This window comes from Mastigoproctus giganteus, chromosome 3, assembly GCF_048544385.1.
Source record: "Mastigoproctus giganteus isolate SK-2022 chromosome 3, ASM4854438v1, whole genome shotgun sequence".
NCBI classification, from domain to species: Eukaryota; Metazoa; Arthropoda; class Arachnida; order Uropygi; family Thelyphonidae; genus Mastigoproctus; species Mastigoproctus giganteus.
Window position 1 is genome coordinate 214,521,029 of NC_143577.1, and position 23,726 is coordinate 214,544,754.

General features: G+C 36.0%; 1 protein-coding gene across 1 annotated transcript in view; it reads right to left on the minus strand.

Annotated features, from left to right (window-relative positions):
- Spt6 (transcription elongation factor Spt6) overlaps positions 1-23,726 on the minus strand; it is a 301,836-nt gene that overhangs the window by 21,899 nt on the left and 256,211 nt on the right. The window contains exons 33-36 of the mRNA XM_090369617.1: positions 20,295-20,410; positions 11,601-11,723; positions 6,459-6,692; positions 2,910-3,111 (exon numbers count right to left, since the gene is read on the minus strand). Coding sequence (XP_090225743.1) covers positions 2,910-3,111; positions 6,459-6,692; positions 11,601-11,723; positions 20,295-20,410 — 675 coding nt within the window. The remainder of the gene's footprint in view (positions 1-2,909; positions 3,112-6,458; positions 6,693-11,600; positions 11,724-20,294; positions 20,411-23,726) is intronic.

The window sequence follows — 23,726 nt, forward strand, 5'->3', positions numbered from 1 at the left end:
TATTGAATGAGGATAGCAGCCATTAAACTTTCAGGAAAAACTGATTGTCAGTCAATCATGTTTGGATAGACAGGTGGGCAGGATAATGCAGCATAACAAAATTAGTATTAGTATTAGCAATGGCCACATGGTGCAAGAAAGCCTATGGTTTATGCTGCACCAGCCAAAAAAAGGAAATAAATAAAATAAAATAAAATAAAATAACCAAAAATTAATAAAATATAAGAAAAAAATAAAATAATAATAAGAAATTTTTTTTTTTAAAATAATAATAAGAGAAAAGGAAACAGATGACCTATGCGTTTCCCTCCTCCTGTAGGTAATTATCTAGCTGACCTTTGAATTTCCTCAAACTGTCAGCCCCTACCACTCATGTAGGTAACTTATTCCAGTAATTTATAACTGGCTGACTAAAATAAAATTTCCTGCAATCCAGTTTAAACATTTCCCACATAACTTGAAATTATGGCCCCTGGTTCTAGAATCATTTCACCATGAAAATTTCATCCTTTCATTTTACTTATGCCTCTCAGAAACTTAAACACCTCAATCAAATCTTCTCTAAGGTGCTTAGTTTCCAAGCTCTGCAACCAACATATTTCCTCATATGGACACCCTTTTGCAGATCTCACAAGGCAAGTTACCCATCTTTGGATGTTTCAAGAAGTACAATGTCTTTCTTTAGGTGCAGTCTCCACACTTGAACACAGTATTCCAAGGGTGGTCTAACAATAGCCTTATATAATGGGATTATGATGTCCTTATCTCTACTAGTAATTGTTTGATAAATCATCGATAGGACACCATGGGTCTTCCTTGCAACCAGTCTACAATGCTCGGAGAACTTCATGTCTGACTGAATCGTAACACCCAAGTCCCTTTCCTCCACTACTGGCTTTAGTTCAACTCCATCAAGCGTATAAGTTATTTTAGGGTTACTGTTCTACAGGTGCAATACGTTACTGTTTGATGGATTAAAGCATAGCTACCATTTTTCTGACCATCCCTGAAGTCTATCTAGATCACTCCGAAGAAGCTCTGCTTGGAGGTGATCATTAACTACTCTACCAATCTTTACATCACCTGCAAATTTAGACGTCATGCCCTCTATCCCTTCATCAAATGTCATTTATGAAAATCAAAACCAACAGTGGTCTAATACTGATCCTTGTGGAAACCCACGTCTTACATTAACCCAATCTGAGGAATAACCATTTATCACAACCCTCTGTCTCTTGTCCTGAAGCCATCCAGCTATCTATCTAGGGATTTCCCTGTGATTCCAACCTGTTCCAGCTTATAAAGTAACCACTCATGTGGGTCAAATGCTTTGCTGAAATCCAAATAAAAATTGTCGAAATTATTCCCTAAGTAAAGCTCTTGAGTGACCCTGTCAAAATAGCTAATCAGATTAGTAAAGCATGATTTTCCCTTTACAAAACCATGCTGATTATCCTTCAGGATTCCATTTCCATCTAAATAATGATCCTGAATTCCACCCTTGATCATTATCTCCATGATTCCCTACTACTGGAGTTAGACTGACCGGCCGGTAATTTCCCACTTCACTCTTAGAACTGCCCTTATGTATTGGAGACACATTGGCACTTTTCCAATTAAACGGAATAATGCTCGAGTCCAGTGATGCTCTCATAATTAGCCTCAATGGTTCAATGCACTCACTTGCCACCTCCCTTAAAATTGTAAGGTATATTGCATCAACCCCAGGAGCCTCATTGGCCTGTAGGCTCGAAAGTTTTTTTCATTAAATAAACGTGAAATTTCATCATTAATTACATTTTTTTCAACTTTACTCCCACAATACCTCATTGACACAAAGGGTTTTTCTTAATAATTGGATATATATATTAAAAAAAAAAAAGGATACACAAGCAAACTTTGATAAAACCTTTATATGTAGTTACAGCTGCCATTTTTCATTGTTGAATGAAAGTGATATGTGCTGGCACAGGAAACTATCACTGTCCCTCAGTTGAAAAGCTGGTGACCACTGTTTCTTAAGCAGTAATGAAAGTAATGGCAAGCACCTCATAAAGTGTTTTTATCAAAGTTCATGGATGCAGAAAGCCACCATAAGCTACTGGTCAAAATTACCTATTCAGTCCATTAGTAGAGTGTTAATTTTTTTTTGAAAGAAATGTATTACAAGTGTATTCCCACACATTTTGTTTATGAACAGTACCACAAACTGAATCTTATATATGCAGACTTACTAGTATTGTCTTTAATTCTGCAACAGCATCTCTTAGTTTGGCAATTTTATTGCCTTACTAAATGATGCACATCAGTGCATAATTTAGTCACAACACATCATTTAGTTTATCACTTATCATCATCCAACACCTGTGTTGGACAATAATAAGTTTGTAAACATTTCTTGCCAGTGGTGGTGAGTGTATTAATTACATATTGCACCTCTGTGAGTAATCCATGGCTATCGCAATTCTAATCAGTATTACTATAATGTGTGTGTGTGCATTTGCCCTTAAAAGTGTCTAGTCCAGGGAGGTTGAAAATATGAAAAGGACCAATTAAAGGCCGTACTGTAGACACAGACACTTTCCAGTAATGTACATGTCCTTATTGGAGGGTCTCTGTTTTGGAGAGGTTATATAACATGTAATTTCTAATACTTCTGGATTATGCCTAGGTGTCTGCAACAAGATGTCCTTTTCAGAGAATTGTCCATTAAGAGAGGTTTCACCATTTATCTCCTTTTCTGTGACTTTATTTACCTGATTAATAATAGATGTTGTAGAACAATTGTGATATTTACGAACATGGCAATTTATACTATTTCTGTACTTAAATGTTTTACCTTTCAGTTATGAAAAGAAATAACTTAATCTCTTATTTTATCAGTTTATTTAGTAAATATAAATACTCACTGGTTAGATTAATGCTAGGAGTTGTGGCAATATAAGAAGACTGTCCCACTGGTGTAGGAGCAGATGCATTCACAGGGGTAGTACTTGAGGCAGAATCTCTGAAATGTTCTTTAAACCAACGAATCATAGAATTTACTGTAGTAAAGGATTTATATCTTAAATGAAATCCATTGTGATCCACAGTAATGTATTCATGAAATGCCTATACAAAAATTAAGAGAAAAAATTATTATTGACTGAAATTCTAAATATATTTTTAAATAATTTTAATAAGTAAACTAAATGATGGTATATAATTCAGCTCACAAAGATAATGGCAAACTCAACCACTACTGTAAATGATTAAAAACAACTTATTAGAGACAGATGCCTGTAAAATTTGAGGATGAAGAAGGCACACATTAGAGGAAGTAAAAGAAAATAAGGGCTAGCTCAAAGAGTAGCTGTGGGAATCTGGGAGAAGAAAAAGTCATCTACATAAAGAAAAAATGCTGGATAAATGTTTTCTAAGCATTTCTAATGGGATTTCCCCCCTCCCCCTCTCTCTCTCCAGAGAAGGGAGCTAAAACTGGATTCCAAAACTTTTGAATCTTGCACAAAAGTTAGTCAGATGTTACAAATAGGTACAGATTGATTATGTGACCAACATATCAGGAGAAAATCTATGCCGTGTATGATAGATCCAGAGGAATTCCTGTATCATTTAACAACAGCAGATGAATCATGGATTCAACACTTCCAACCTGAGAATAAGCAGCAGCCTAAATAGTGGACCACCCCACAGCAGAAGTCTGCCTGTTTCTTCAACTGCGAAAGTCATGGCTTGGTCTTGTGAAGGAATTGCACTAGTTAATTTCTTCCAAAATGCCAAACTATTATCAGAGTATATTATTCCTCTTCTGATCAACTTATGAGATGAAATCCAGAAACAGCACCATAGGAAACTGGCAAAGGGGGTATGCACTATAGCCATGCCCACATCCATAGATGTCATGTCATTCATGGCTGCCCTCTAAGGAACCCCACTTAGAGTAGGGTTTCAGATAATGGAATATTTCCATATTCATCCAATCTGGTTAAACTACTCTAACTTTCATCTATTTCCTGTTTCATTTCATCAGGTCCAAATCTGTGAACCTCAAAACAAGGCAGAGGCACATTTTATTACTGATGATAGGGTTGCTATGGATGGATACTGGAATGATCTTGTAAAGCATACTATCTAGTTAAAATAAAAGCATACCAGTGTGGAGTTATAAGTGTGGAGTGTGGAGTTATAATGTATGAGTGTGGAGTTATAAGACTACACAGAAAATTAATCCAGAACTCATCCTCTAGATTTCTTCTTGCTTAGGCTTACAACTCAATGGGCACCCCTCATGTGAATATGCACCCTTTGATAAATACTGTTGTCTAGTGGGGGACTGCTAACTGCCTTTGGATTTGGAATGAAAAAGAAGTGGACTTTCACTGTTTTTTTTGTATAAACACAGTTAATAACTTTGCTTTTGGATGAATCAATACATCATGTTTGAATGAAATTATACACATGTAATCAATATTAATGCCCTATTACTACTGATGACCAAATTGGGCAGTCATACGTTTGTGTGTGTGTGTGTGTGTGTGTGTGTATGGGGGGGGGGGGGCAATACTGCTACAAATCCTTAATGTGTTCCAAACCCTTTGAAATCAATAGTCAGTAATATTGATGTACAGTACAGTTGTTTTGCAATTCAAGCTTGTTTACGAAGTTTTATTTTTGTTGCTGTTATAAATGTTTTATAGTATGAGAAAGTTGGTTAATAAGTCATAAGTTGTCTATTGTTGTGTATCAGCAAGAATTCCTTTTTCATATGGTGTGGAAGGACAGCAATCATAACCAGTGTGCTAACCAGAAGGGTACTAAGTGTTTCTGAAGTAAGCGAGGAAGGAGACATGGTATGCCATAGTAAAATTTGGGGAATATTCTATTTGTTTCCAGTTTTATTTATAAATTTTTGCATTTCTTGAATGTGCTCAGTCAGAACAGCAGACAAGACTATCAGGAAAGCATAGTGTCTTTTCAATGGAAAGTGGAAAGAAGAAGTTCAACTTCTCTCTGTACCTATCCTAGATTAATGAGATAAGATTTCAGAAAGATGAGTTGAAGTTATTTAAGTAGTACTTCTCTGTTATAAAACTGGTCCAAAACTATTTAGTTAATGCCTTAATTTTTATTAGTGAACATGTTTGATAGAGAATTTATAATGATGGCTTCCACATATTCTCTTTTCAGTCTGTGTAATTCACAGAAGATATTTATTTACTCATGCTGAAAATTCCAAAGCATCATCTCTTGCTTACTTTACTTTTTTTTTGGTAATAATGCACTTTTTTTATTGCTCTGGCCAATAGATATCTTATTACATTGGCATTTGAGATCATAAACAGGGTTCCTGATGATTGTACAGTGAGGAAAAACGTGTTATCCCACATTTATCAGATAAGAATTCAGCAAGTTGGGTAAGATGATCTTTGTAGTAAAATTAGTCCATAACTGTTTAGTATTGATACCTTAATTTTGATTAATGGATATGTTAGCTAAATATAATTCAAACTGTAACACTAGAAGTGCATGGCTGTGCTGTACACTTCAACCAGTGTATACTGATTTTCGCTGCAGGAAATTACTGATAAGTGCAATGCATTATTTATCAAAAAGACAATTTGTAGGACTAGCACTATATAATGTGATCTTAGGTTAAGCTAGAGGTGTATTAATCATATGGCTTTCCAGGTCTTTTAACAAGCTTATTGTATTTTGTTCAATCTTAAGAATAAATCTCAAAACATTTATTCATTAAAATTGTGTTTTATCAGTGTAGTACACTACGTTCATGAATTTTCCTGATTTGCAACTGCAAATAATCAAATCAAGTTTAGAACAGTATTAGGAAAAACAAGTGTTCCCCCCAATAATGGCAAAGATCATATGTTCTATCTTTAATATTATACTACTTCAACATTAAAAACGTTTTTAATTAAACATGTATGTATTTATTACCAAGATAGAATATATTATCACTTTCTCAAAATCCAAGCAGTTCCCCCCCCCATAATTCAGTAACAATTATTTAAACACACATACACCACCTTGTTTCTTCCTCATCTTTGGGTGGGAAAGCAGTCATAAATTACATAAATGGGGAGGGTCAGAAAAACTGATATGTGCAGTAAAGGTGGCAGAAGTAATCACAAAATTACACAACTGGTGTTTTTCATAGAAAAACATGACTTGAATCAGAATTTTTCATCACATACTCATAATAATAAAGAGGAATGTTAGAGCCATTGTTATGGGGAAGGTGTTCATAAAGTTAAAAACTGCATTACATAATAGGTGAATGGTTGTACATAATAACGGCAGGCAAGTCAAAATTATTGCTAATGATGATGGATTATACACTGGTGGTGTCATATAACACTATATTTTATCCAAGTAGTGGTGTAGGTTTTGGTTCTCATTAAACTAAATTATGCATCACTGAAAACCTTATAGAATCTTACCTTATTGCGAGGAAGATAGGAGAGCAGAAACTTCCCAGGATATTCTTTCAGAGCAGAAATAAAATATGGAATTTTTGAAGGTGCTTTCTTCTTTTCTTCAAATAATATTCTATCCATTGCATCACGCCTACCACCTTCTGCTTCAACAAAATATTTAAAGTTGATAAGATCACGAGCAAAGCTAGCCATTGGCTGGATAAGGCGAGCAATTATTTCATCAAGATCTTCAAATTCCTACATTAAAAGTAGAATCAGCGATAACATGTCAGAAAATGTGTTGGACAAATTTGGATACATATATAAATTGAAATTAAAAAGGCACTTTTCTATATATGATAGCAAAATTTTAATTTATTGATGAAAACATAAACACATGATTACTCATGCCTAGATTAATCAATTTACTAAGATATTGGTTAACAGTCAAGTATTTGGATTCATAAAATTAGAAAATGCATGACTACTAATCAAAGTTCTGAAGTGCAAGTTTTCAAAGTACGGAGAATCTTTTAATACTTATAGTTTGGTTGTTGTTGTTTGTTGTTTGGTTTTAGGAGCATTAGCAACTAAGGCCATATTGCTCCGGGATATGCGGTGGTCATTCCTTGACCTTTCCGCATCCTCCGTATTTGGTGGTGACGGGCTCGAACCCCGGTCTAATCAAGAAGCGTGTGCTACGCACTGCTGCTCCTTCCCACCTGGCTACGGAGGCGCCTTATAGTTTGGTGATTCCCCACTCCCACGCCAAAGGTAATTCTGCAATGTGGTTTCTACAAAATTTCTTCAGGCGCCTCTGTAGCCAGGTGGGAAGGAGCAGCAGTGTGCAGCATACGCTTCTTGATTAGACCGGGGTTCGAGCCCGTCACCACCAAATATGGAGGATGCGGAAAGGTCAGGGAATGACCACTGCATATTCACGGAGCAATATGGCTAATGCCCCTAAAAACCAAATAACAAACAACAACAAACAAAATTTCTTGCTTACATTTCAGGATCCATATTAGATTAAACCCTCGATTTAATGAACTTCAGATTCAATTGGCAAAACAAATTTTACTGGCACCAAAATGTATTTTGAGTATGCTCATGACATAGTAAAAACTGGTAACTTGTGAGTCAAGGCAGTCACCAGAAAGCAGAGTCAATCTGTTTATGATACATTTACTATTGAAATGCAGACACGTTTTTGTTTAAGTTCAATAGTGAATTAACTGGTAAATAGAGAAAATGTGTGCATTTCAATGATGCACATAAATTAAGGCTGTTAGAAATTAGACTCTAGTATCTGTTTCTCCTTGTCTTTGAGAAATATGGCATGAAAAAATGAATTATGTCAAATGTAAAAAGCAAGGCTAAGCTTAAAGAGTCTGACTCTGAATAAAGTTTTCCAAGGCACTACTACATGGTCACTGTAAATTTTCTTCTATGTAATATGAATCAACTAATAAAGTCAAGCTTGTTTTTTATTGTTTAACTTTATTTCAGTGTTTCTAATACATAAATATACAGATTAATATCTGTATATTTATGTATTAGAAAATACATAAATATACATAAAAATAATTTAAGAATTAATCTGTATACATAAATATACAGATTAATTCTTAAATTATCAATTATGTGAGGTATAAATTGCATTAAAAAAACAAACAAACAAACCAGACATTCAGCAATAATGGACACACCTATTCCTCTCAGCCAGTGACATTTTTTACTGTTATATTCATTTTATTGATATAATTTATGCTTCTTTCAAATTAAATTGTCCTAAATATATACAGCCAGGCCTCGCATAATGCGAATTCGATTAACGCATTTTTCAGTTACCGCTATTTGAAAAAAATCATACCACTTTTCACTTTACACGATGCAAATTTCCAGTTAACGCGATCTTCTTTTTTTTTTTTTATGCGATAGTTGAAAAAGATTTGAATTGCGTGTCGAGCTTACCACACGTCGGACGAGCATTAAACAAACGTTTGCCTGCTGCCTGCCTCAGTGTGTTCCATCAACCAGAATCGGAAGAAGACGTGTTACTTATTTGTCTCCCAATAATAAAGTCAATGAAGACTTTCATTTAAAAATTCAAATTTTTAAATGAGCAAGATGAAAATGTTACCATGAAGGAGATAATGGTAAAAGAACTAGATGAAATCTTTCGTATCACAGAGAACCTCAAACAAAAAGTTTGAGGTTCTCTGCAATATTTATTTCGCCATGGCCCAGAGAAGATTGTTGTCAGCTATCAGAAATTGATTGATGAAAAGAGAAAGTCAACACTGTTCAAACATTTCCGCAACAGTCATTTCTTCATTGTGTATTTTATGTCAGAGGTTCCCAAACTCTCTTGGTTCGCGGCGCCCCTAGACCAAAAGAAATACCTAACAGCTCCATTTATTAAGTGGTTAGGTCCAAACAACTTAATAAGAAATGTTGAAACTGAACTACCTCGAGGTAGTTCGCATGGTGTCCGACAGATGTCGAGTATCGCTGTTTCCCTTGAAAATTTAAAATATTCCGCGGCGCACAGTTTGGGAACTGCTGTTTTATGCTATAAACATTTAATTCCATAATTATTTTTATTATCTTTTACATTGTATACAGTTAAAAAGTTATTTAAAAGGTATTTTTAAAATTCTTTATGGACATTCCAGAACTTCAAGGACCAATTATAATTTTTCCTATTGATTATTATATTCGATTAACGTGTTTCCGTTTTGCACGATGCACTCGCGGGACGAATTAATCGAGGCCAGTCTATATATATTTTTGAAAATTATGAGATCAACCAAGATAATGATGACCAAGAGCTGCCAACACCACCCAAAGTCAGCCACTGAGAAACTGACCATAGTCCATAAAGAAGGAGGGAGGGGACTGACTGACCTTAATGAACAAAAGAAGGCAATTAAGGACCTGTGGGATTACTTCCAATGAAACACAGCACCAATCTACCAAACCATAAGAAAGACAGACAAACGGCACATAACACAACCTCAACAAGGAGACTACAATCACACAGACAGAAGAAACAAAGACAATAAGATGGGTGAAGAAGACACTCCATGGCAGACACTACAATAACCTTCATCAAGACTACATAGATAAGATGGCTTTAAACACTTGCCCCATGAAAGGAAAGCTCTTCCCCGAGACCAAAGGATTCATGCTCACCATCAAAAATCAGGTAATCAACACCAAGAACCACAGGAAATACATCGCCAAGGACCTCGGAGTAACAGATGACACATGTTGTCGATGCCGCCTGGCCCCAGAAACAATGAACCTAGCAGCAGGGTAATCGCCCAGATGGAGTACACCGACAGACACGACCAGGTGGCCAGGATAATACATCAGGAGCTAGCACAAGAATACCAACTGATCAAAGAAAGTTTACCACATTAATAGTATGACCCACATGCCACACTAGAGACCTCTATTTGCAGACTATACTGGGACTGTGCCCTAATAACAGACCAGACATAAACCTCATTGACAAGAAGGAAATGGCTACCTACCTGATCAACAGTGTGATACCGAACACCAGCAACCACCAGAAAACATATCAGGTAAAGTTCAGGAAGTAATCAGACCTAAGTCAAAGATATATGGCATACTGAACAAGTAATGACCATCCTGATCACCTTATCAACCACCGTCATGGTGCCAAAGAGCCTCCATATGAACCTAGCAGCAATAGGCCTCCCAGAGAACACTTACATGGAACTCAAGAGAGCCACAATCCTGAACACCTATAGCAGGGGTCGGCAACCTTTTTTGAGTGAAGAGCCACACTTCAGTTCAAACTTGGGGGGGGGGGGAGTTTTTTGAGAAATGGAATAGAGTGGGAATGTGTTTTATTAAAAAAATATATATTTTTAAATATTATTTATTTTTAATTAATGTGACTTTTGCTGCTGAACTTCTTGAGCGAGTCTCTCAACATCAGGGAAGTATGCCATAATTTTCATCTATAAGCATGCTGAGAGACGCACTGTTCAGACAGTTTCCTGATTTATTTTTAATATAGTTCATGTTCAAAAATATTTGCCAGCAGAAATACATTGAACCAAAAACTGACAAAAGTCCAAACGCAAATATTTTCAAATTTATATACTTGTCCAGTAAGCTAGCTACTCCACGCATCGAACACAAGATGGCCTTGCTTTTTAAACTCATCTATCGCCATCTGTTTGTGTAGAATTGCAAGGGCAGCCTTTTGCCTTTCCAAATCCCCAATTTCAGTTTTAAGACATTTTTTTAGTCTTGCACTCCACATATCCTTGTTTTTTAAGTCCTCTAACTCAATTTCAAATTGTGCTTCGTGTGGGCTAAAAGTTAGAGCCGCAAGTTGCTGACCCATGACCTATAGGATAGTAAGAGAGTTCCTCAGCCAACAGTAATAATAACGATAACAATTACAATCATTCCAATCACTTGATACCAGTACCTGTTACAGGGCAGGAAAAAAACCCATAAAGGTGAAAAGGTTTTAATAATAATAACAATAAATGAGTGTCTATATTAATCCAGTTCCCCTGAACTAGCAATTTCCCTAATCCTTAAGACATCCTCAAAGATACTGGCAAAGAAGGCATTTGTACCATATTTGTTCAAATTTATTCCGTTTCCACAAAATATGTTCCTCTACCTACTAGAGCAGGCTATGCATAAAGATTTTCCCTCAAACACTGCAGTCTCTCATGCCTTGAGTTAATTCATAAGGTTTTAAGCATACAGACCCTCCTATCGAATCTGGTCAAAACTGCAGACACATTTCTATGCTTTCTGACCTAACGCACTGAATTTTTTCGGCATGGTCCTATATTTATCCAACAAATTGCCAATTCATGTGTGCTTAATATCATTAGTCCCACATGAATAATAATGCTCAAGGAATAACTCAATTGAGTTATTCCTTGAGCATTAAGAAGAGGCCTTTAACAATTCCTGCAGTCTGACAAGAACTGAACCCAGACCATTCCAAATGATTGGCACTCATCCGGAGCAGAGAATGATATGTAACATATGTTGTATACAAATAGGTATATGTAGATACTTCTGTATATTTCAATATAATAATGACCATAAATCATAAAATACTTCAAAAAGTACATGGAGAATTGAAAAATTTGTGTTTACCTCATTCTTTATCCATAGTGACTGCCCTAAACTGAATGCATTTTCCTTCCCTTCTTCCCTAACATCTATATGCTGGTTAATACCATCATGAACTTTCCATGTTACTGTCAGATGATCTGCACCCTAGAAAGGGAGAGAATGAACAAGATATTAGCCAATATCCCATAATATAATAATTAAAATGTGAACATTTCTATTTTTTTAAATGGAAAATGATTCTCACATTTCTACATATACAATAATACAAATGCTGACAAGACAAAATAAATGTGCTTATATACAAGAGAAAAAAAAAAAAAAAATAAATAATAATACATATATACAATTAACCACAGCATATAAAAAAATACGTGCAGAAAATACTAAGTGGAAAGTTGAAGATTTTGGCAATATACAGTGCAATCGAGAAATGTGTGGTATACATACAACCATCATGACCTTTCCATGTTACTGTCAGATGATCTGCACCCTAGAAGCCCACATCAAAATAGCAGGTATCAGGGAAAGCAAGAGGATAAAATACCGGTGAGCTGAATAATAATTATAAATTCATTTATTCTGGAAATAACATAAATACAGTGCAACAGCATTTAGAACTAGTTCGGAAGATAACTTAATTAACGGAAGCATTGTCCGGCAGTGATATAGAGAGAATTCAAGTGGAGAGCTGTGCAAAAAAAAAAAAAAAAAAAAAAAATCAGTTCTTTGCTATCTTAGAAAGGGAAATAGAAACCAGTGATAAAGAAGGAATAATGTGGTTAAAGGTTTAAATACAAGAGTACAATATGACAGTTACAACAACAGAGGTAGTTTAAGAAAACTGGAGAGAAAGGCAGAACTAACAACAATGTTAAAAGGCTACTGGAATTTCATAAAAGCGATGAACTCTTAATAACAAATGCAGTATTTCAGCATAAAGACAGTTATAATTTTACAGTTATAGCATAACATAAACAAGAAAAGCATAAGTGATTATACTGTTAGAAAAGAATCATAAAAACTAGTCGAAGAGGGAGTTTTCTCACACACTGGCTAAGTCAATTGGCCTCAGGTAATGGTTACTTGGATTTTTTCTGCCAGAAACTGTTTTACTATTATAATTGCTTTTTGTATCCCATACAACAGACAAATCAATGATGTATTGCACACATTTAGGGATGTGATAAACTAACAGATTGGAATGAGACCTATGTGATCTGAGGTACCAACACTTGGAATAATCTGGAATTTAGTGCAAAGATTGATACTAATTACTTGAACTCGTTACACCGTAACTGAATCGTGATAATTTTATTGTAGTGTGAAGAGTATAGGTAATTAGTATCAATCTTTACAGAATAATACAAAGAAAACAGCTTGCTCAAAGTCTTAATTAAATAGAATTGAGTGTATACTAAAATGAGTTACATTTCTCCTTGGAAATTGTTTACAATTAGATATGGAACAAACAGAAAGATTTCAGATATGAAGTACTTTTAGAACACATTTATTAGGGAATGCATATATATTTCTAGACCACTATGCATACTGCCTTTATTAATACCACATCTAGTACACACAGCACTGACCTTGCTGTGAAAGAATCCTGATTCACAGTAAGGACAAATGGTCATCATGACCTACGATTATGAGGGCATTGTTACCACTGATCCTGTGCCACTTGGAAAATCAGTAACTGGAGACTACTATGCAACATTTCTTCCTCATAAATTATGCCAAAAAATTCATCAGAAGTGGCCACAGTTGTTGGAAGCTGGTAGGCTCAATACACTATGGCAATGCAAGACCTCATATCACAGAGAGTACAACCTGTTTTCACTGATTACCAATTAGCACTACTTCACCCATCTTATAGTCCTAATATTAATCCTTACAATTACAATCTTTTAACCCAAGCTGAAGGAACCACTGTGTGGATAAAGATTTCTGTCTTTAGAAGCACAAGGGCAGCTATGATCCAATACATCCGACAGTTTAACTTCAGCAGAGTTAAAAGGTATTCAGAAACTAACCAACATTGGGAATTTCATTGGTCTTCAGCAATGAAAGACCCTTGATGCTAAAATGATCCGTAATTAGGAAATTATTGATTTCTTAATTACAGATCATTAACTTATTAAGAAAAATTTTTGAGTATAAAGGCAAGGAAGCCTCCCGGAGTTGATGGCATATACCTGGTAGTTTTGAGAGATATTTCCTTGGATCGGAGAAGTGCTAATGCATTGCCAATCCAAAAAGGAGGATCTAGGAGTGAAGGTGATAACTACAGGCCGTTAGTCTGATTTCAGTGGTAGGAAAATCTTAGAGGCAATGATTAAGAGTACAATCTAGGGACATTTAGAGAGATATGGCATTCTGAAGGACACACAACATGGTTTTGTTAAAGGAAAATCATGTTTAACTAACTTAGCGGGCTATAATGACACAGTTACACATAGGGAATAATTTCGACATAGTTTATTTGGATTTTAGAAAAGCATTTGACTTGGTCCCTCATGAGAGGTTACCATATAAGCTTGAACTGGCTGGGATTACTGGTAACATTTTAAGATGGATTCCTAGATGGCTACAAGGCAGAGGGTTGTGATTAATAGATATTCTTCAGATTGGTGTAATGTCAGGAGTGGGGTCCCTCAAGGATCAGTTCTTGGACCAGTGTTGTTTCTCATTTTCAAAAATGACACAGACAAAGAGATAGAAGGCATGATGTAAAAATTTGCAGACAACATAAAGATTGGTAGCATCTTTAATGATCAATGCCAAGCAGTGTGTCTTCGGGATGACTTGAGCAGGCTTCAGGAATGGTTAGAAAAGTGGCAGCTAAATTTTATTGCAGCACATTTGGGGAAGAGCACCCGAAATTAAATTATACAATTGACAGAGTTGAATTAAAAAGAGTTTGTTTGTTTGGTTTTTAGGACCATTAGCAACTAAGGCCATATTGCTCCGGGGATATGTTCTGATCATTCCCTGACCTTTCCGCATCCTCTGTATTTGGTGGTCACCACCAAATACGAAGGATGTGGAAAAGTCAGGGAATGACCACTGCATATCCCCGGAGCAATATGGCCTTATGATGGGCTCGAATCCCGGTCTAATCAAGAAGCGTGTGCTACGTACTGCTGCTCCTGCCCACTTCAGGCGCCATTAAAAACAGTAGAGGAAGAAAGGGATCTGGGAGTTACAATACGAGTAGATATGAAGTTTTCTGAGCAGTACAAACAGGTGGCCAGGAAAGCCCATGGTGACCTATTGATTTATTGAACAATATCAGGTAGAGATAGAGTGGTCATAACCCAACTGTACAAGACAAATGTAAGACTGCATTTGGAGTACTGTATCCAAATAAGGAGACTTCATCTGAAAAATGATATTGAGCTTCTTGAAAGGTTGCCCTTTTGAAGATCTCACCATGTGAGCTGACCTTCTTTTTAAAGAAAAGAAGGGCAGCTCACATGGTGAGATCTTCAAAAGGACAACTGTACAAGGAAAGACTGATTATGTGGGTATACAGATCTTGGCAACCAGGCACCTTAGAGGGGGACCTGATTAAGGTTTATAAGATTTATGAGGTTTATCTTAAGGGGTTAGTAAAATGAAGGTGGAATTTTCACTGTTATAAAGAATTCCAGAACTTGCTGGAACAAGTTTTCCTCGCAAGTAGTTGAGGCTGACAGTTTGAACAAATTCAAAAGTCAACTGGATTCAAAAGTCATGAGGAGGGAAGCATATAATTTGTATTTTCTTATCTACTTGGTGTTTGGCAAAAGCCTGTGGCTTCCCTGCACTATATAGCAAATACTATTAATAAAATTAAAGAAAATTAAGCAGTCATAAGGAGACTACACTGAAGGTTTTTAATGTAAACTATGTTATAAAAACAATAAATTCAAAAAATTAACATTTAAATTTAAAAAATTTAAATTAGCATTACATTTAAACAAAGGTGGTTCAAGAATTTTGCCAGTATTATTAAGAATACCTTAAAGGTTTAGGGAAACTGCTAGTTTGGGGGGGAAAGGGTAATATAGATACGTGTTTATCTGATAATATTGGTCAAAGTAACGCTTAAACATATCCCAAGAGTTCTTGTTTATTAGATGTTCCAAGGGCAGAAATGTTTCAAATGAGCAGGTAACTAATGCCAGGGAAGCAAGCTAACCACTAGGTCTTAACTGTTATACAGTAATGTCAAATGAAATGAGACAATTTGAACTGCTGGTTAGGACAAGTAATGATGACATGACAGGGTTTACGGAAACGTGGTGCCATCTAGAGATAGGGGATGACGAGTTTCAGTATGGTATACATAATGTATTTAGGAAGGATTGAGAAGATAGAAGGGGTGGGTGGGATCATGTTTCTTATCAAAAGCAGCCCGAGCACGACAAAAGCTTTAGCAGATTCAGACATTTCACATGCTAGTATGTTGTGAGATAGTTTGAAGCAATGGTATAGAGTGAAAGTAATCTACAGGCCAGGTGATTATGAAGATTATGATGAGAGCCTCTACATGCAAATGGAATGGGCAAGTAAGCATCAATGTCTTATTATGGGTGATTTTAATTTGCCTCTAATTGATTGAAGCAAATGGGAACGAAATTCCCCATGAGAGACAAAATTTTTAAATCAACTAGATGATTGTTATTTGTATCAACAAGTCAGGGAAAGAGAGGTAGCAGTAGTTAAAGGCAAGGAATGGGTTATAATTTCAGGAAAGGAAATTACGATGGCTTAAGAAGTTACATGGCTTCTATTAATTGGGTAGATATCCCACAGAGAGTGATTACAACTGAATTGTGGTATACCTATAAAACAATCATAAAAGCCTTGAACATTTTCCAATCCAACAGAATCACCCTGTTGGACTTGAAAATTACCAGCCAGACAGTAACTTCAGTAGTAGGGAAAATCACATTTAACTAATTTGGTTAGCTATTTTGACAGGGTCACTCAAGAGCTGGATTTAGGGAATAATGTCGACATTGTTTATTTGGATTTCAGTAAAGCATTCGACTCAGTCCCACACGAGCTGTTACTTTATAAGCTGGAACAGGTTGAAATCACAGAGAAAATCCTTAGATGGATAGCAGGATGGCTTCAGGGCAGGAAGCAGAGGGTTGTGATAAATATTTTTTCCTCAGACTGGGTTAATGTAAGAAGTGAGGTTCCCTAAGGATCTGTATTAGGACCACTGTTGTTTTTGATTTTCATAAATGACATCAATGAAGTTATAGAGGGCATGATCTAAATTTGTAGATGATGTAAAGATTGGCAGGTTAACGATCACCGCCAAGCAGAGCCTTCTTCAGGGATGGACAGAAAAATGGCATCTATGCTTTAATCCAGCAAAGTGTAAGGTATTAAATCTGGGGAACAGTAACCCCATATTAACTTATACTTGATGGAGTTGAACTAAAGCCAGTAATGGAGGAAAGGGACTTGAGTGTTACGACATGGTCAGGCATGAAGTTCTCCAAGCATTGTAGACAGGTTGCAAGGAAGGCCCACGGTGTCCTATCGATGATTTATCAAACAATTGTTAGAAGAGATAAGGACATCATAATCCCATTACATGAGGCTATTATTAGACCACACTTGGAATGCTGTGTTCAAGTATGGAGACTGCACCTAGAGAAAGACATTGTGCTTCTTAAAAGGGTCCAAAGATGGGTAACTTGCCTTTCACATCTCTGGACCACTGTTAGGCTTCTTGTTTGTTTGTTATTTGGTTTTTAGGAGCATTAGCAACTAAGGCCACACTGCTCCAGGGATATGTGGCGGTCATTCCCTGACCTTTCCGCATCCTCTGTATTTGGTGGGTATGGGCTTGAACCCCGGTCTAATCAAGAAGCGTGTGCTACGCACTGCTGCTCCTGCCCACCTGGCTACGGAGGCTTCTTGAAAACTGTTCTTTGGCACAGGTATTCAGTCACAAGCCATACTTCTCTAAAAACTTTGGCTGCTATTTTCATTCCCTTTTTTCAAAAATGAAATGCATTTTTCATTTGCATATAATATCTGTACCATGCCATCGGGAATGGTACAGATAATATTAACTATTTTCAGATACAGTTTTCAAGAAAATAAGCCACAGAAAATGTTATCCATCTGTGGGTCCTACTTGTAATTCTCTGTAATGTTCAATTACCCAAACAAATCAGCTATTTATTAACTTCTTTTTTTATCAAATTCATTTTCTGATTTTCAAACTGTAATCAATAATGTTTTGCCATTTCTCAAAGTGCAGATGAAATTGTTACACATCATCTTGCACTCAAAACTCTCACTTAAGTCTGTTACACAATAAGACTTCAAGGAATTTTGAGCTCTTATCTCTTATTCTTTATGCTTTTGAAATTTGGTTACCCATCATTCATAAATTCCTTCGTTAATTTAGAATACTGACAGTCAGAAGATAAGCATGAAAAATGGTCCCACACCACATTTTTTCTCTCAAGGTCGATGATTTTAATGAATCTGTATATTCCACCTAAAACCTCATTTAAAACAATTAAGCTACAGGTCAAACATCTTGTTGGGGAATATGATTTCTTCAATATCATTTGTTTTCTGGAATTTGGAATATTCCAAAAATTTCGATGCATTCAGGCCATCAAGTCTGAAAAACAAGATTAAAAAAAAAACAAAAAAAAAAAAAAAAACCAGTTTTTTTCTCCCAGTCTGGTTTGTAATTAGTTTCTCTACTGATGTGATGTGTTGATTCAGCTTGCTTTCTCTGCTTAAGGTAAATATTAATATTCAAAATATAAATTCAAACCTGCAAAATATGCTAACATTTATCATCCTTATGAATCCCTCTTGCATATCCCTGTCCACCAATGTGCAGAGACAGGAAGACTACACTGGTTGAGTCCAGGTGAACTGCAACTGGCACAAGTTTTCCCGGAACAACAGCGGGCTCATGATCCTTCGATTAACAGCAGACAACAATGAGGATGCACAGAGAAAATGTTTCTGAGCACACCATCCAGTGGACACTTGTGGAAAGGCATATGGAGTAGTTGACCTGCTCGTGTGCCCATGTTGATACTGACCATCACCAACACCTCCAGCTACAGTGGGCATGGGAGCAACATTCCTGGACATGAGATGACTAGAAAAGAGTTGCCTGTTCTGATGAATTAAGGAATGAATCCTACCAACAGATGGGCGCAAATCATACTGCTCCCATTGCATGTGGAAACTGCAGTAACAGTTTCCACATGCAATGCTTTCAGAGGACCTAAACATGGCAGGCATCTAGAATTTGATGAACACATGCTTTCTCTTGTGCAAGAAAAAAGAAACGGTAGTATGCCTATCAGTTTGGAAATTATTCAGTTAAAAAACAGACTGCACGAATGAATAAAAAAGGCCTGTGGCAGTGTTATCATGGTTTGGGGGATGTTTTCATGCCATCACTGGGTCCTCTGCATCATACCAAATGCTCTCACCACCAGATCTAAACCTGTCATTGTTTAGGACCAAGTTTTGCACTACATGGTGATTGTGTGTCCAGATGGCATTGGACTCTTTCAACAAGACAATGTCCCATGTCACAAAGCCCACATTGTGCATGAATGGTTCTGGGATCATGTTCAAGCATTTTATGTGTTCCTCTGACTGCCAAATTACACACACTGCTGCCATTGAACATGGGATGTGTGGAATGCAGCATTCACCAATCCCTGCCAGTGCCTGACTCCACTGCTAAACTCCAGGATGCCCTTCTGTTGAGCTGGTCCGGGATACCTTCCATGGCCTCGTGGAGTCAATGCCATTCTGGGTGCAAACAGTTATCACGCCAAAAGCAGCCCAGCATGCTATTAGGTAGGTGATCATACTGTTTTACCTCTGAGTGTATAGTGCACATTTCAAAACAGCTGTTGTTGAATGCTAGCTATAGCTGGAATTCTGAAATGACCAGTAACAGAAGCTGCTAGGAAGTTTAGAATTGATGATTTAAATGTTCCCCACTGGCTGCCTATGAAAGTTAAACTGTAGTAGCAGTTTCCACATGCAACACCTTCAGAGGCCCTAAACATGGCAGGCATCCAGAATTTGATGAATACATGCTTTCTCTTGTGCAAGAAAAAAGAAATGGTAGTATACCTATCAGTTGGGAAATTATTCAGTTAAAGGCATTAAAAATAGATAAGCATTTGGGTTCCTCAGAGAGAGCAGAAAGCACGTTTCAGTTGGTTGGTGTAAAAAATTAGAGGAAAAAATTAAAAAATTAAAAAAATTTGTCAGAGCAGCCTTGTATTTTGAGGTTGCTGGCAGATTTCTCCAAAGAGTTCCATTTCCAAACTGTGCCATGTTATCACACTACGTCAGAAGCACAATTAGGTAAGTGCTTAAATTTTTTTTTTCAAGTTCATATTATTTGATTATGTTCGATATCAGAGCAAATATGGTAATTTTTAACTATTAAATTTTTTAACATATTCACAATAAACATATTTTTGTTTAGTGTTGGATGTTATGATTCTTTTGTATTACAAAGTGAAAACTGGCAGTCTAGAGGCTCTCTTTATTAATAAGTTTTACTCCAGTGTGTGGAATAACTTCTTTCTCATACTTGACTCACTTACTTAACTAAAGAAGGAAATTCATCTTTTTGTAAAATAAAGATAGTTGTTGAGGGTATAAATTAAAGCAAAAACAAGCATCAAATTCTGTAGGACTTACTTTGCTGCTTGGCCTAATTACAACTTCACCCTGATCCATATTCTCCAGTAATTTTTCTGCCTCTTTGAAGCCAATATTGTGAAAAGAAGGATGTACTATTACCCTTTTGATGTAAGCTAAACAAGAAGAATCATTTAAAAAAAAAAAAAAAAAAAATGTTAAAACAGATTTTTTTTCTAATCAAACAAGGTTCTACACAATTTACAAACTAAATAAAAAAATTTTTGGAAGTTTGTATTTACACTAGTTCAGAACAGAATATTAATTTGTGCAAACAAATAAAAAAAAATAACAATAAACAAACAACCAGTATGATAACAGTTATTAAAATATTCATTTAGCCAATTAACTATAAACAGTCACTGAAAAATGCAATTTTTTATACAGTAAAATATTGTTAATACAAACTCGGTTTATACAAAGTACTCAATTATATGAAGTACATATGATTCCCCTGGGAAAGGATAGGCTTTTCTATGTGAATATATTAGTTTATTACAAAATTCGGTTGATATGTATTATAAAGTTCGTTTTCACCCATGAGAAATAAATAATGTTATTTCGTACGTTTAATACAAATCTTGGCACAGTTGTCTGATTATTGCCTCTGGTATCCAGTTCCTTGCTTCCCGAAGGATGGCACTGACTTGTTAGAATTTACTTTTGTGTAAACAAAACCAGTTTATGGTAGCTTCAACTTAAGTGCATCTGAAAAACTTTCATTGTGAAAGATGAGATGTTAAATATCTACATTGTGCCATTTAGTCTTTTTTCGAACTTACGTCTTTAAATTAATTTAAAGTTTGTTTATATTAAATTTCATCTAGTTGGGTTAGGGCGACAAAACGTAAACTGATGGAATCAAGTCTGGAAATTAAACTGAAAATTATACAAGAGGCAGATAGGATGGAACGAAGCAAAATGAACATCGGAAAGGAATATAACATCCTTTTACCTACTTTATCTATAATACTGAAAAACCGAAAAAAAACTTGAAGTACTCGATACTGGAGCAGCGATAAAAAAACAGGAAATGAATTCCTGGTTCAAAACAAGAGGAGCTTGAAACAAAACCAAATGCATTTGGTACCAACAAATGCGTGCATTTAATTTACTAATATCAGGTCCAATTTTGCAAGAAAGGGCAAATTATCTAGCTCAGCAACATGGAATTAGACTTCAAATTTCAAATGCAGAAGTGGCTGGCTCCAAAGATTTAAAGACAGGAATAACTCGGTTTAGCAAAACGTTTGCATCGAGTCTGGATTAGTCGACAAAGAAAAGGCTACAAACTGGTTGTGTTCTGTGAGGTACATTCTTGAAAAATAAGAGGCAAAGGATATTTTTAATCTTGAAAAGACAGGTTTATTTTATAATTTGCTGTTCGAGGAGAGTCTTGTCATGGTGGAAAATTAGGTAAACAAAGACTCACTGTTCTGTTATGCTGCAATTCAGATTGCAATACAAAACTATGCCCACTTGTGATCGGTAAATTTTCCAAGCCAAGATGTTTAAAGAAGTTAACCAACTTCCCTGTGATAGTCAACAGAAGTGCTCAGCTTACGGTCAAAATTTTTCAGTCTTGGTTATCAAAAGTGGACAGAAGAATGGCTTCAGAAAAGAGGAACATTTTGATGATTCTAGATCGCTCTACAGCACATTCGGCCAAGAAACTTAAGTTGGCAAATATACGGCTGTTGTTTTTACCTATCATTACCACCAGTTTTATGCAGCCACTGGATCAAAGCATTATTTATAACCACAATAGAGCATACAGAGACTGCCTGATAAGGTACTTGATCCTCAACATAGAAGGAGGGAACAATTTATCTTAGATACTATCCATAATCTTGTTATTGTTTGGGACAGTACTGCATCAAGCATAATAATCAACTGCTTCAGAAAGAGTGGCTTTGGAGGGAATATCATCGAAAAACATGGTCCAGCAGACAAATTTGATAGCAACATTGGGGAATGGGGGAATTTGAAGGAGTATGCGAATTTTGTTGGTGAATTTGAAGAGTTTCTGAAGGTGGATGATGAAGTTTCTACCACAGCAATGCAACATCAGAAGAGCTGCAGAGCACCAACCAAAACGTTTATGTCTTTGTTACCAGCAACACTGAAAGTGAAGAGGCACACACTGCCATCTAAAAAAGATGCCCAAAATGCATTGGGCATAATAGAGAATGTGTTGGCCTGCGGAATGCTGATAAAGAAACAACTATTGCATTTGATACTGTCTGTGCTGAAGTTAAACATACATATAGGACGGTACCTCCATAGCCAGGTGGGCAGGAGCAGCAGTGTGTAGCACACACTTCTTAATTAGACCGGGGTTCAAGCCCGTGCCCACCAAATATGGAGGATGCGGAAAGGTCAGGGAATGACCACCGCATATCCCCGGAGCAATATGGCCTTAGTTGCTAATGCTCCTTAAAAAAAACCAAACAACATATAGGACAAAAACTGTGCAAAGAACATTGGATTCTTTCTTTAAATTAGATTAATTTATCAAAAAGTTAATGGTTTGTATATTTCCTTTTAATTCTTAAGATTAATTCTTTTTCACTGTGATACTAAAATATTGTATATATCAAAATATATACTCTACAATATTTTCATTTCCGTTAATTGCTTCTCTCTTAGTGCATCTTACAAATAAAATAAAATAAAATCTTTAAAAAGTGTGTTATTCCTATAGCTGTATTGTTAGACAAGGCTTTTGTTTTTATATTTTATTTTATTAATTTAAATTAATTTATTTTTGATATTATTATTTTTAGATATATAGTATGTACAAAAAAAAAAAAAAAAAAAAAACAACAGTACAATTTTGACGCTTTTGGAGGGCCTCGTTATTACAAAACGTAAAAATATAGATGCTATCCATAATCTTGCTATTCATAACTTGAACTTTGTGATTGCTTCTTGGCCATTACATTGGAAATAGTTTCTGTATAATGAAGAAAATTTTTATATAACGAACTGATTTCGAGAGATCTGGGGTATGCATTGCTTGCATCCCTGGCCTTTAAGGCATTAGGGCTGATGCTGTAGAAAGCACGAATTAAGAGCTAATGTATTAATTCCATGAATTAACAGCTGAAACATTTTATAATTTAGGGGTGCCCATAAAACCCTGCAGGAGGAAACTGGCCAACCACGGTGTGGGATAGAAAAAGATGGAAGGTTTTGGGAGAGGACTTTGCCCAGCAGTGGGTCAAAACAATGGCTAAAAAGAAGTAAAACCTATACATCCTATACACTACTGTACCAAGAAGTCACGCTGGTCAACTGCTATCTATGTGTCCACAGCCATTGGCAAAGATTAAGGCATATCCCTGATGCAGACACTGGGTCTGATCAACCTGTTTTCTACTGGAAGCATCCTATTAGAGAATTAGGAGAGTGATTTTCCTCTATCCTGGA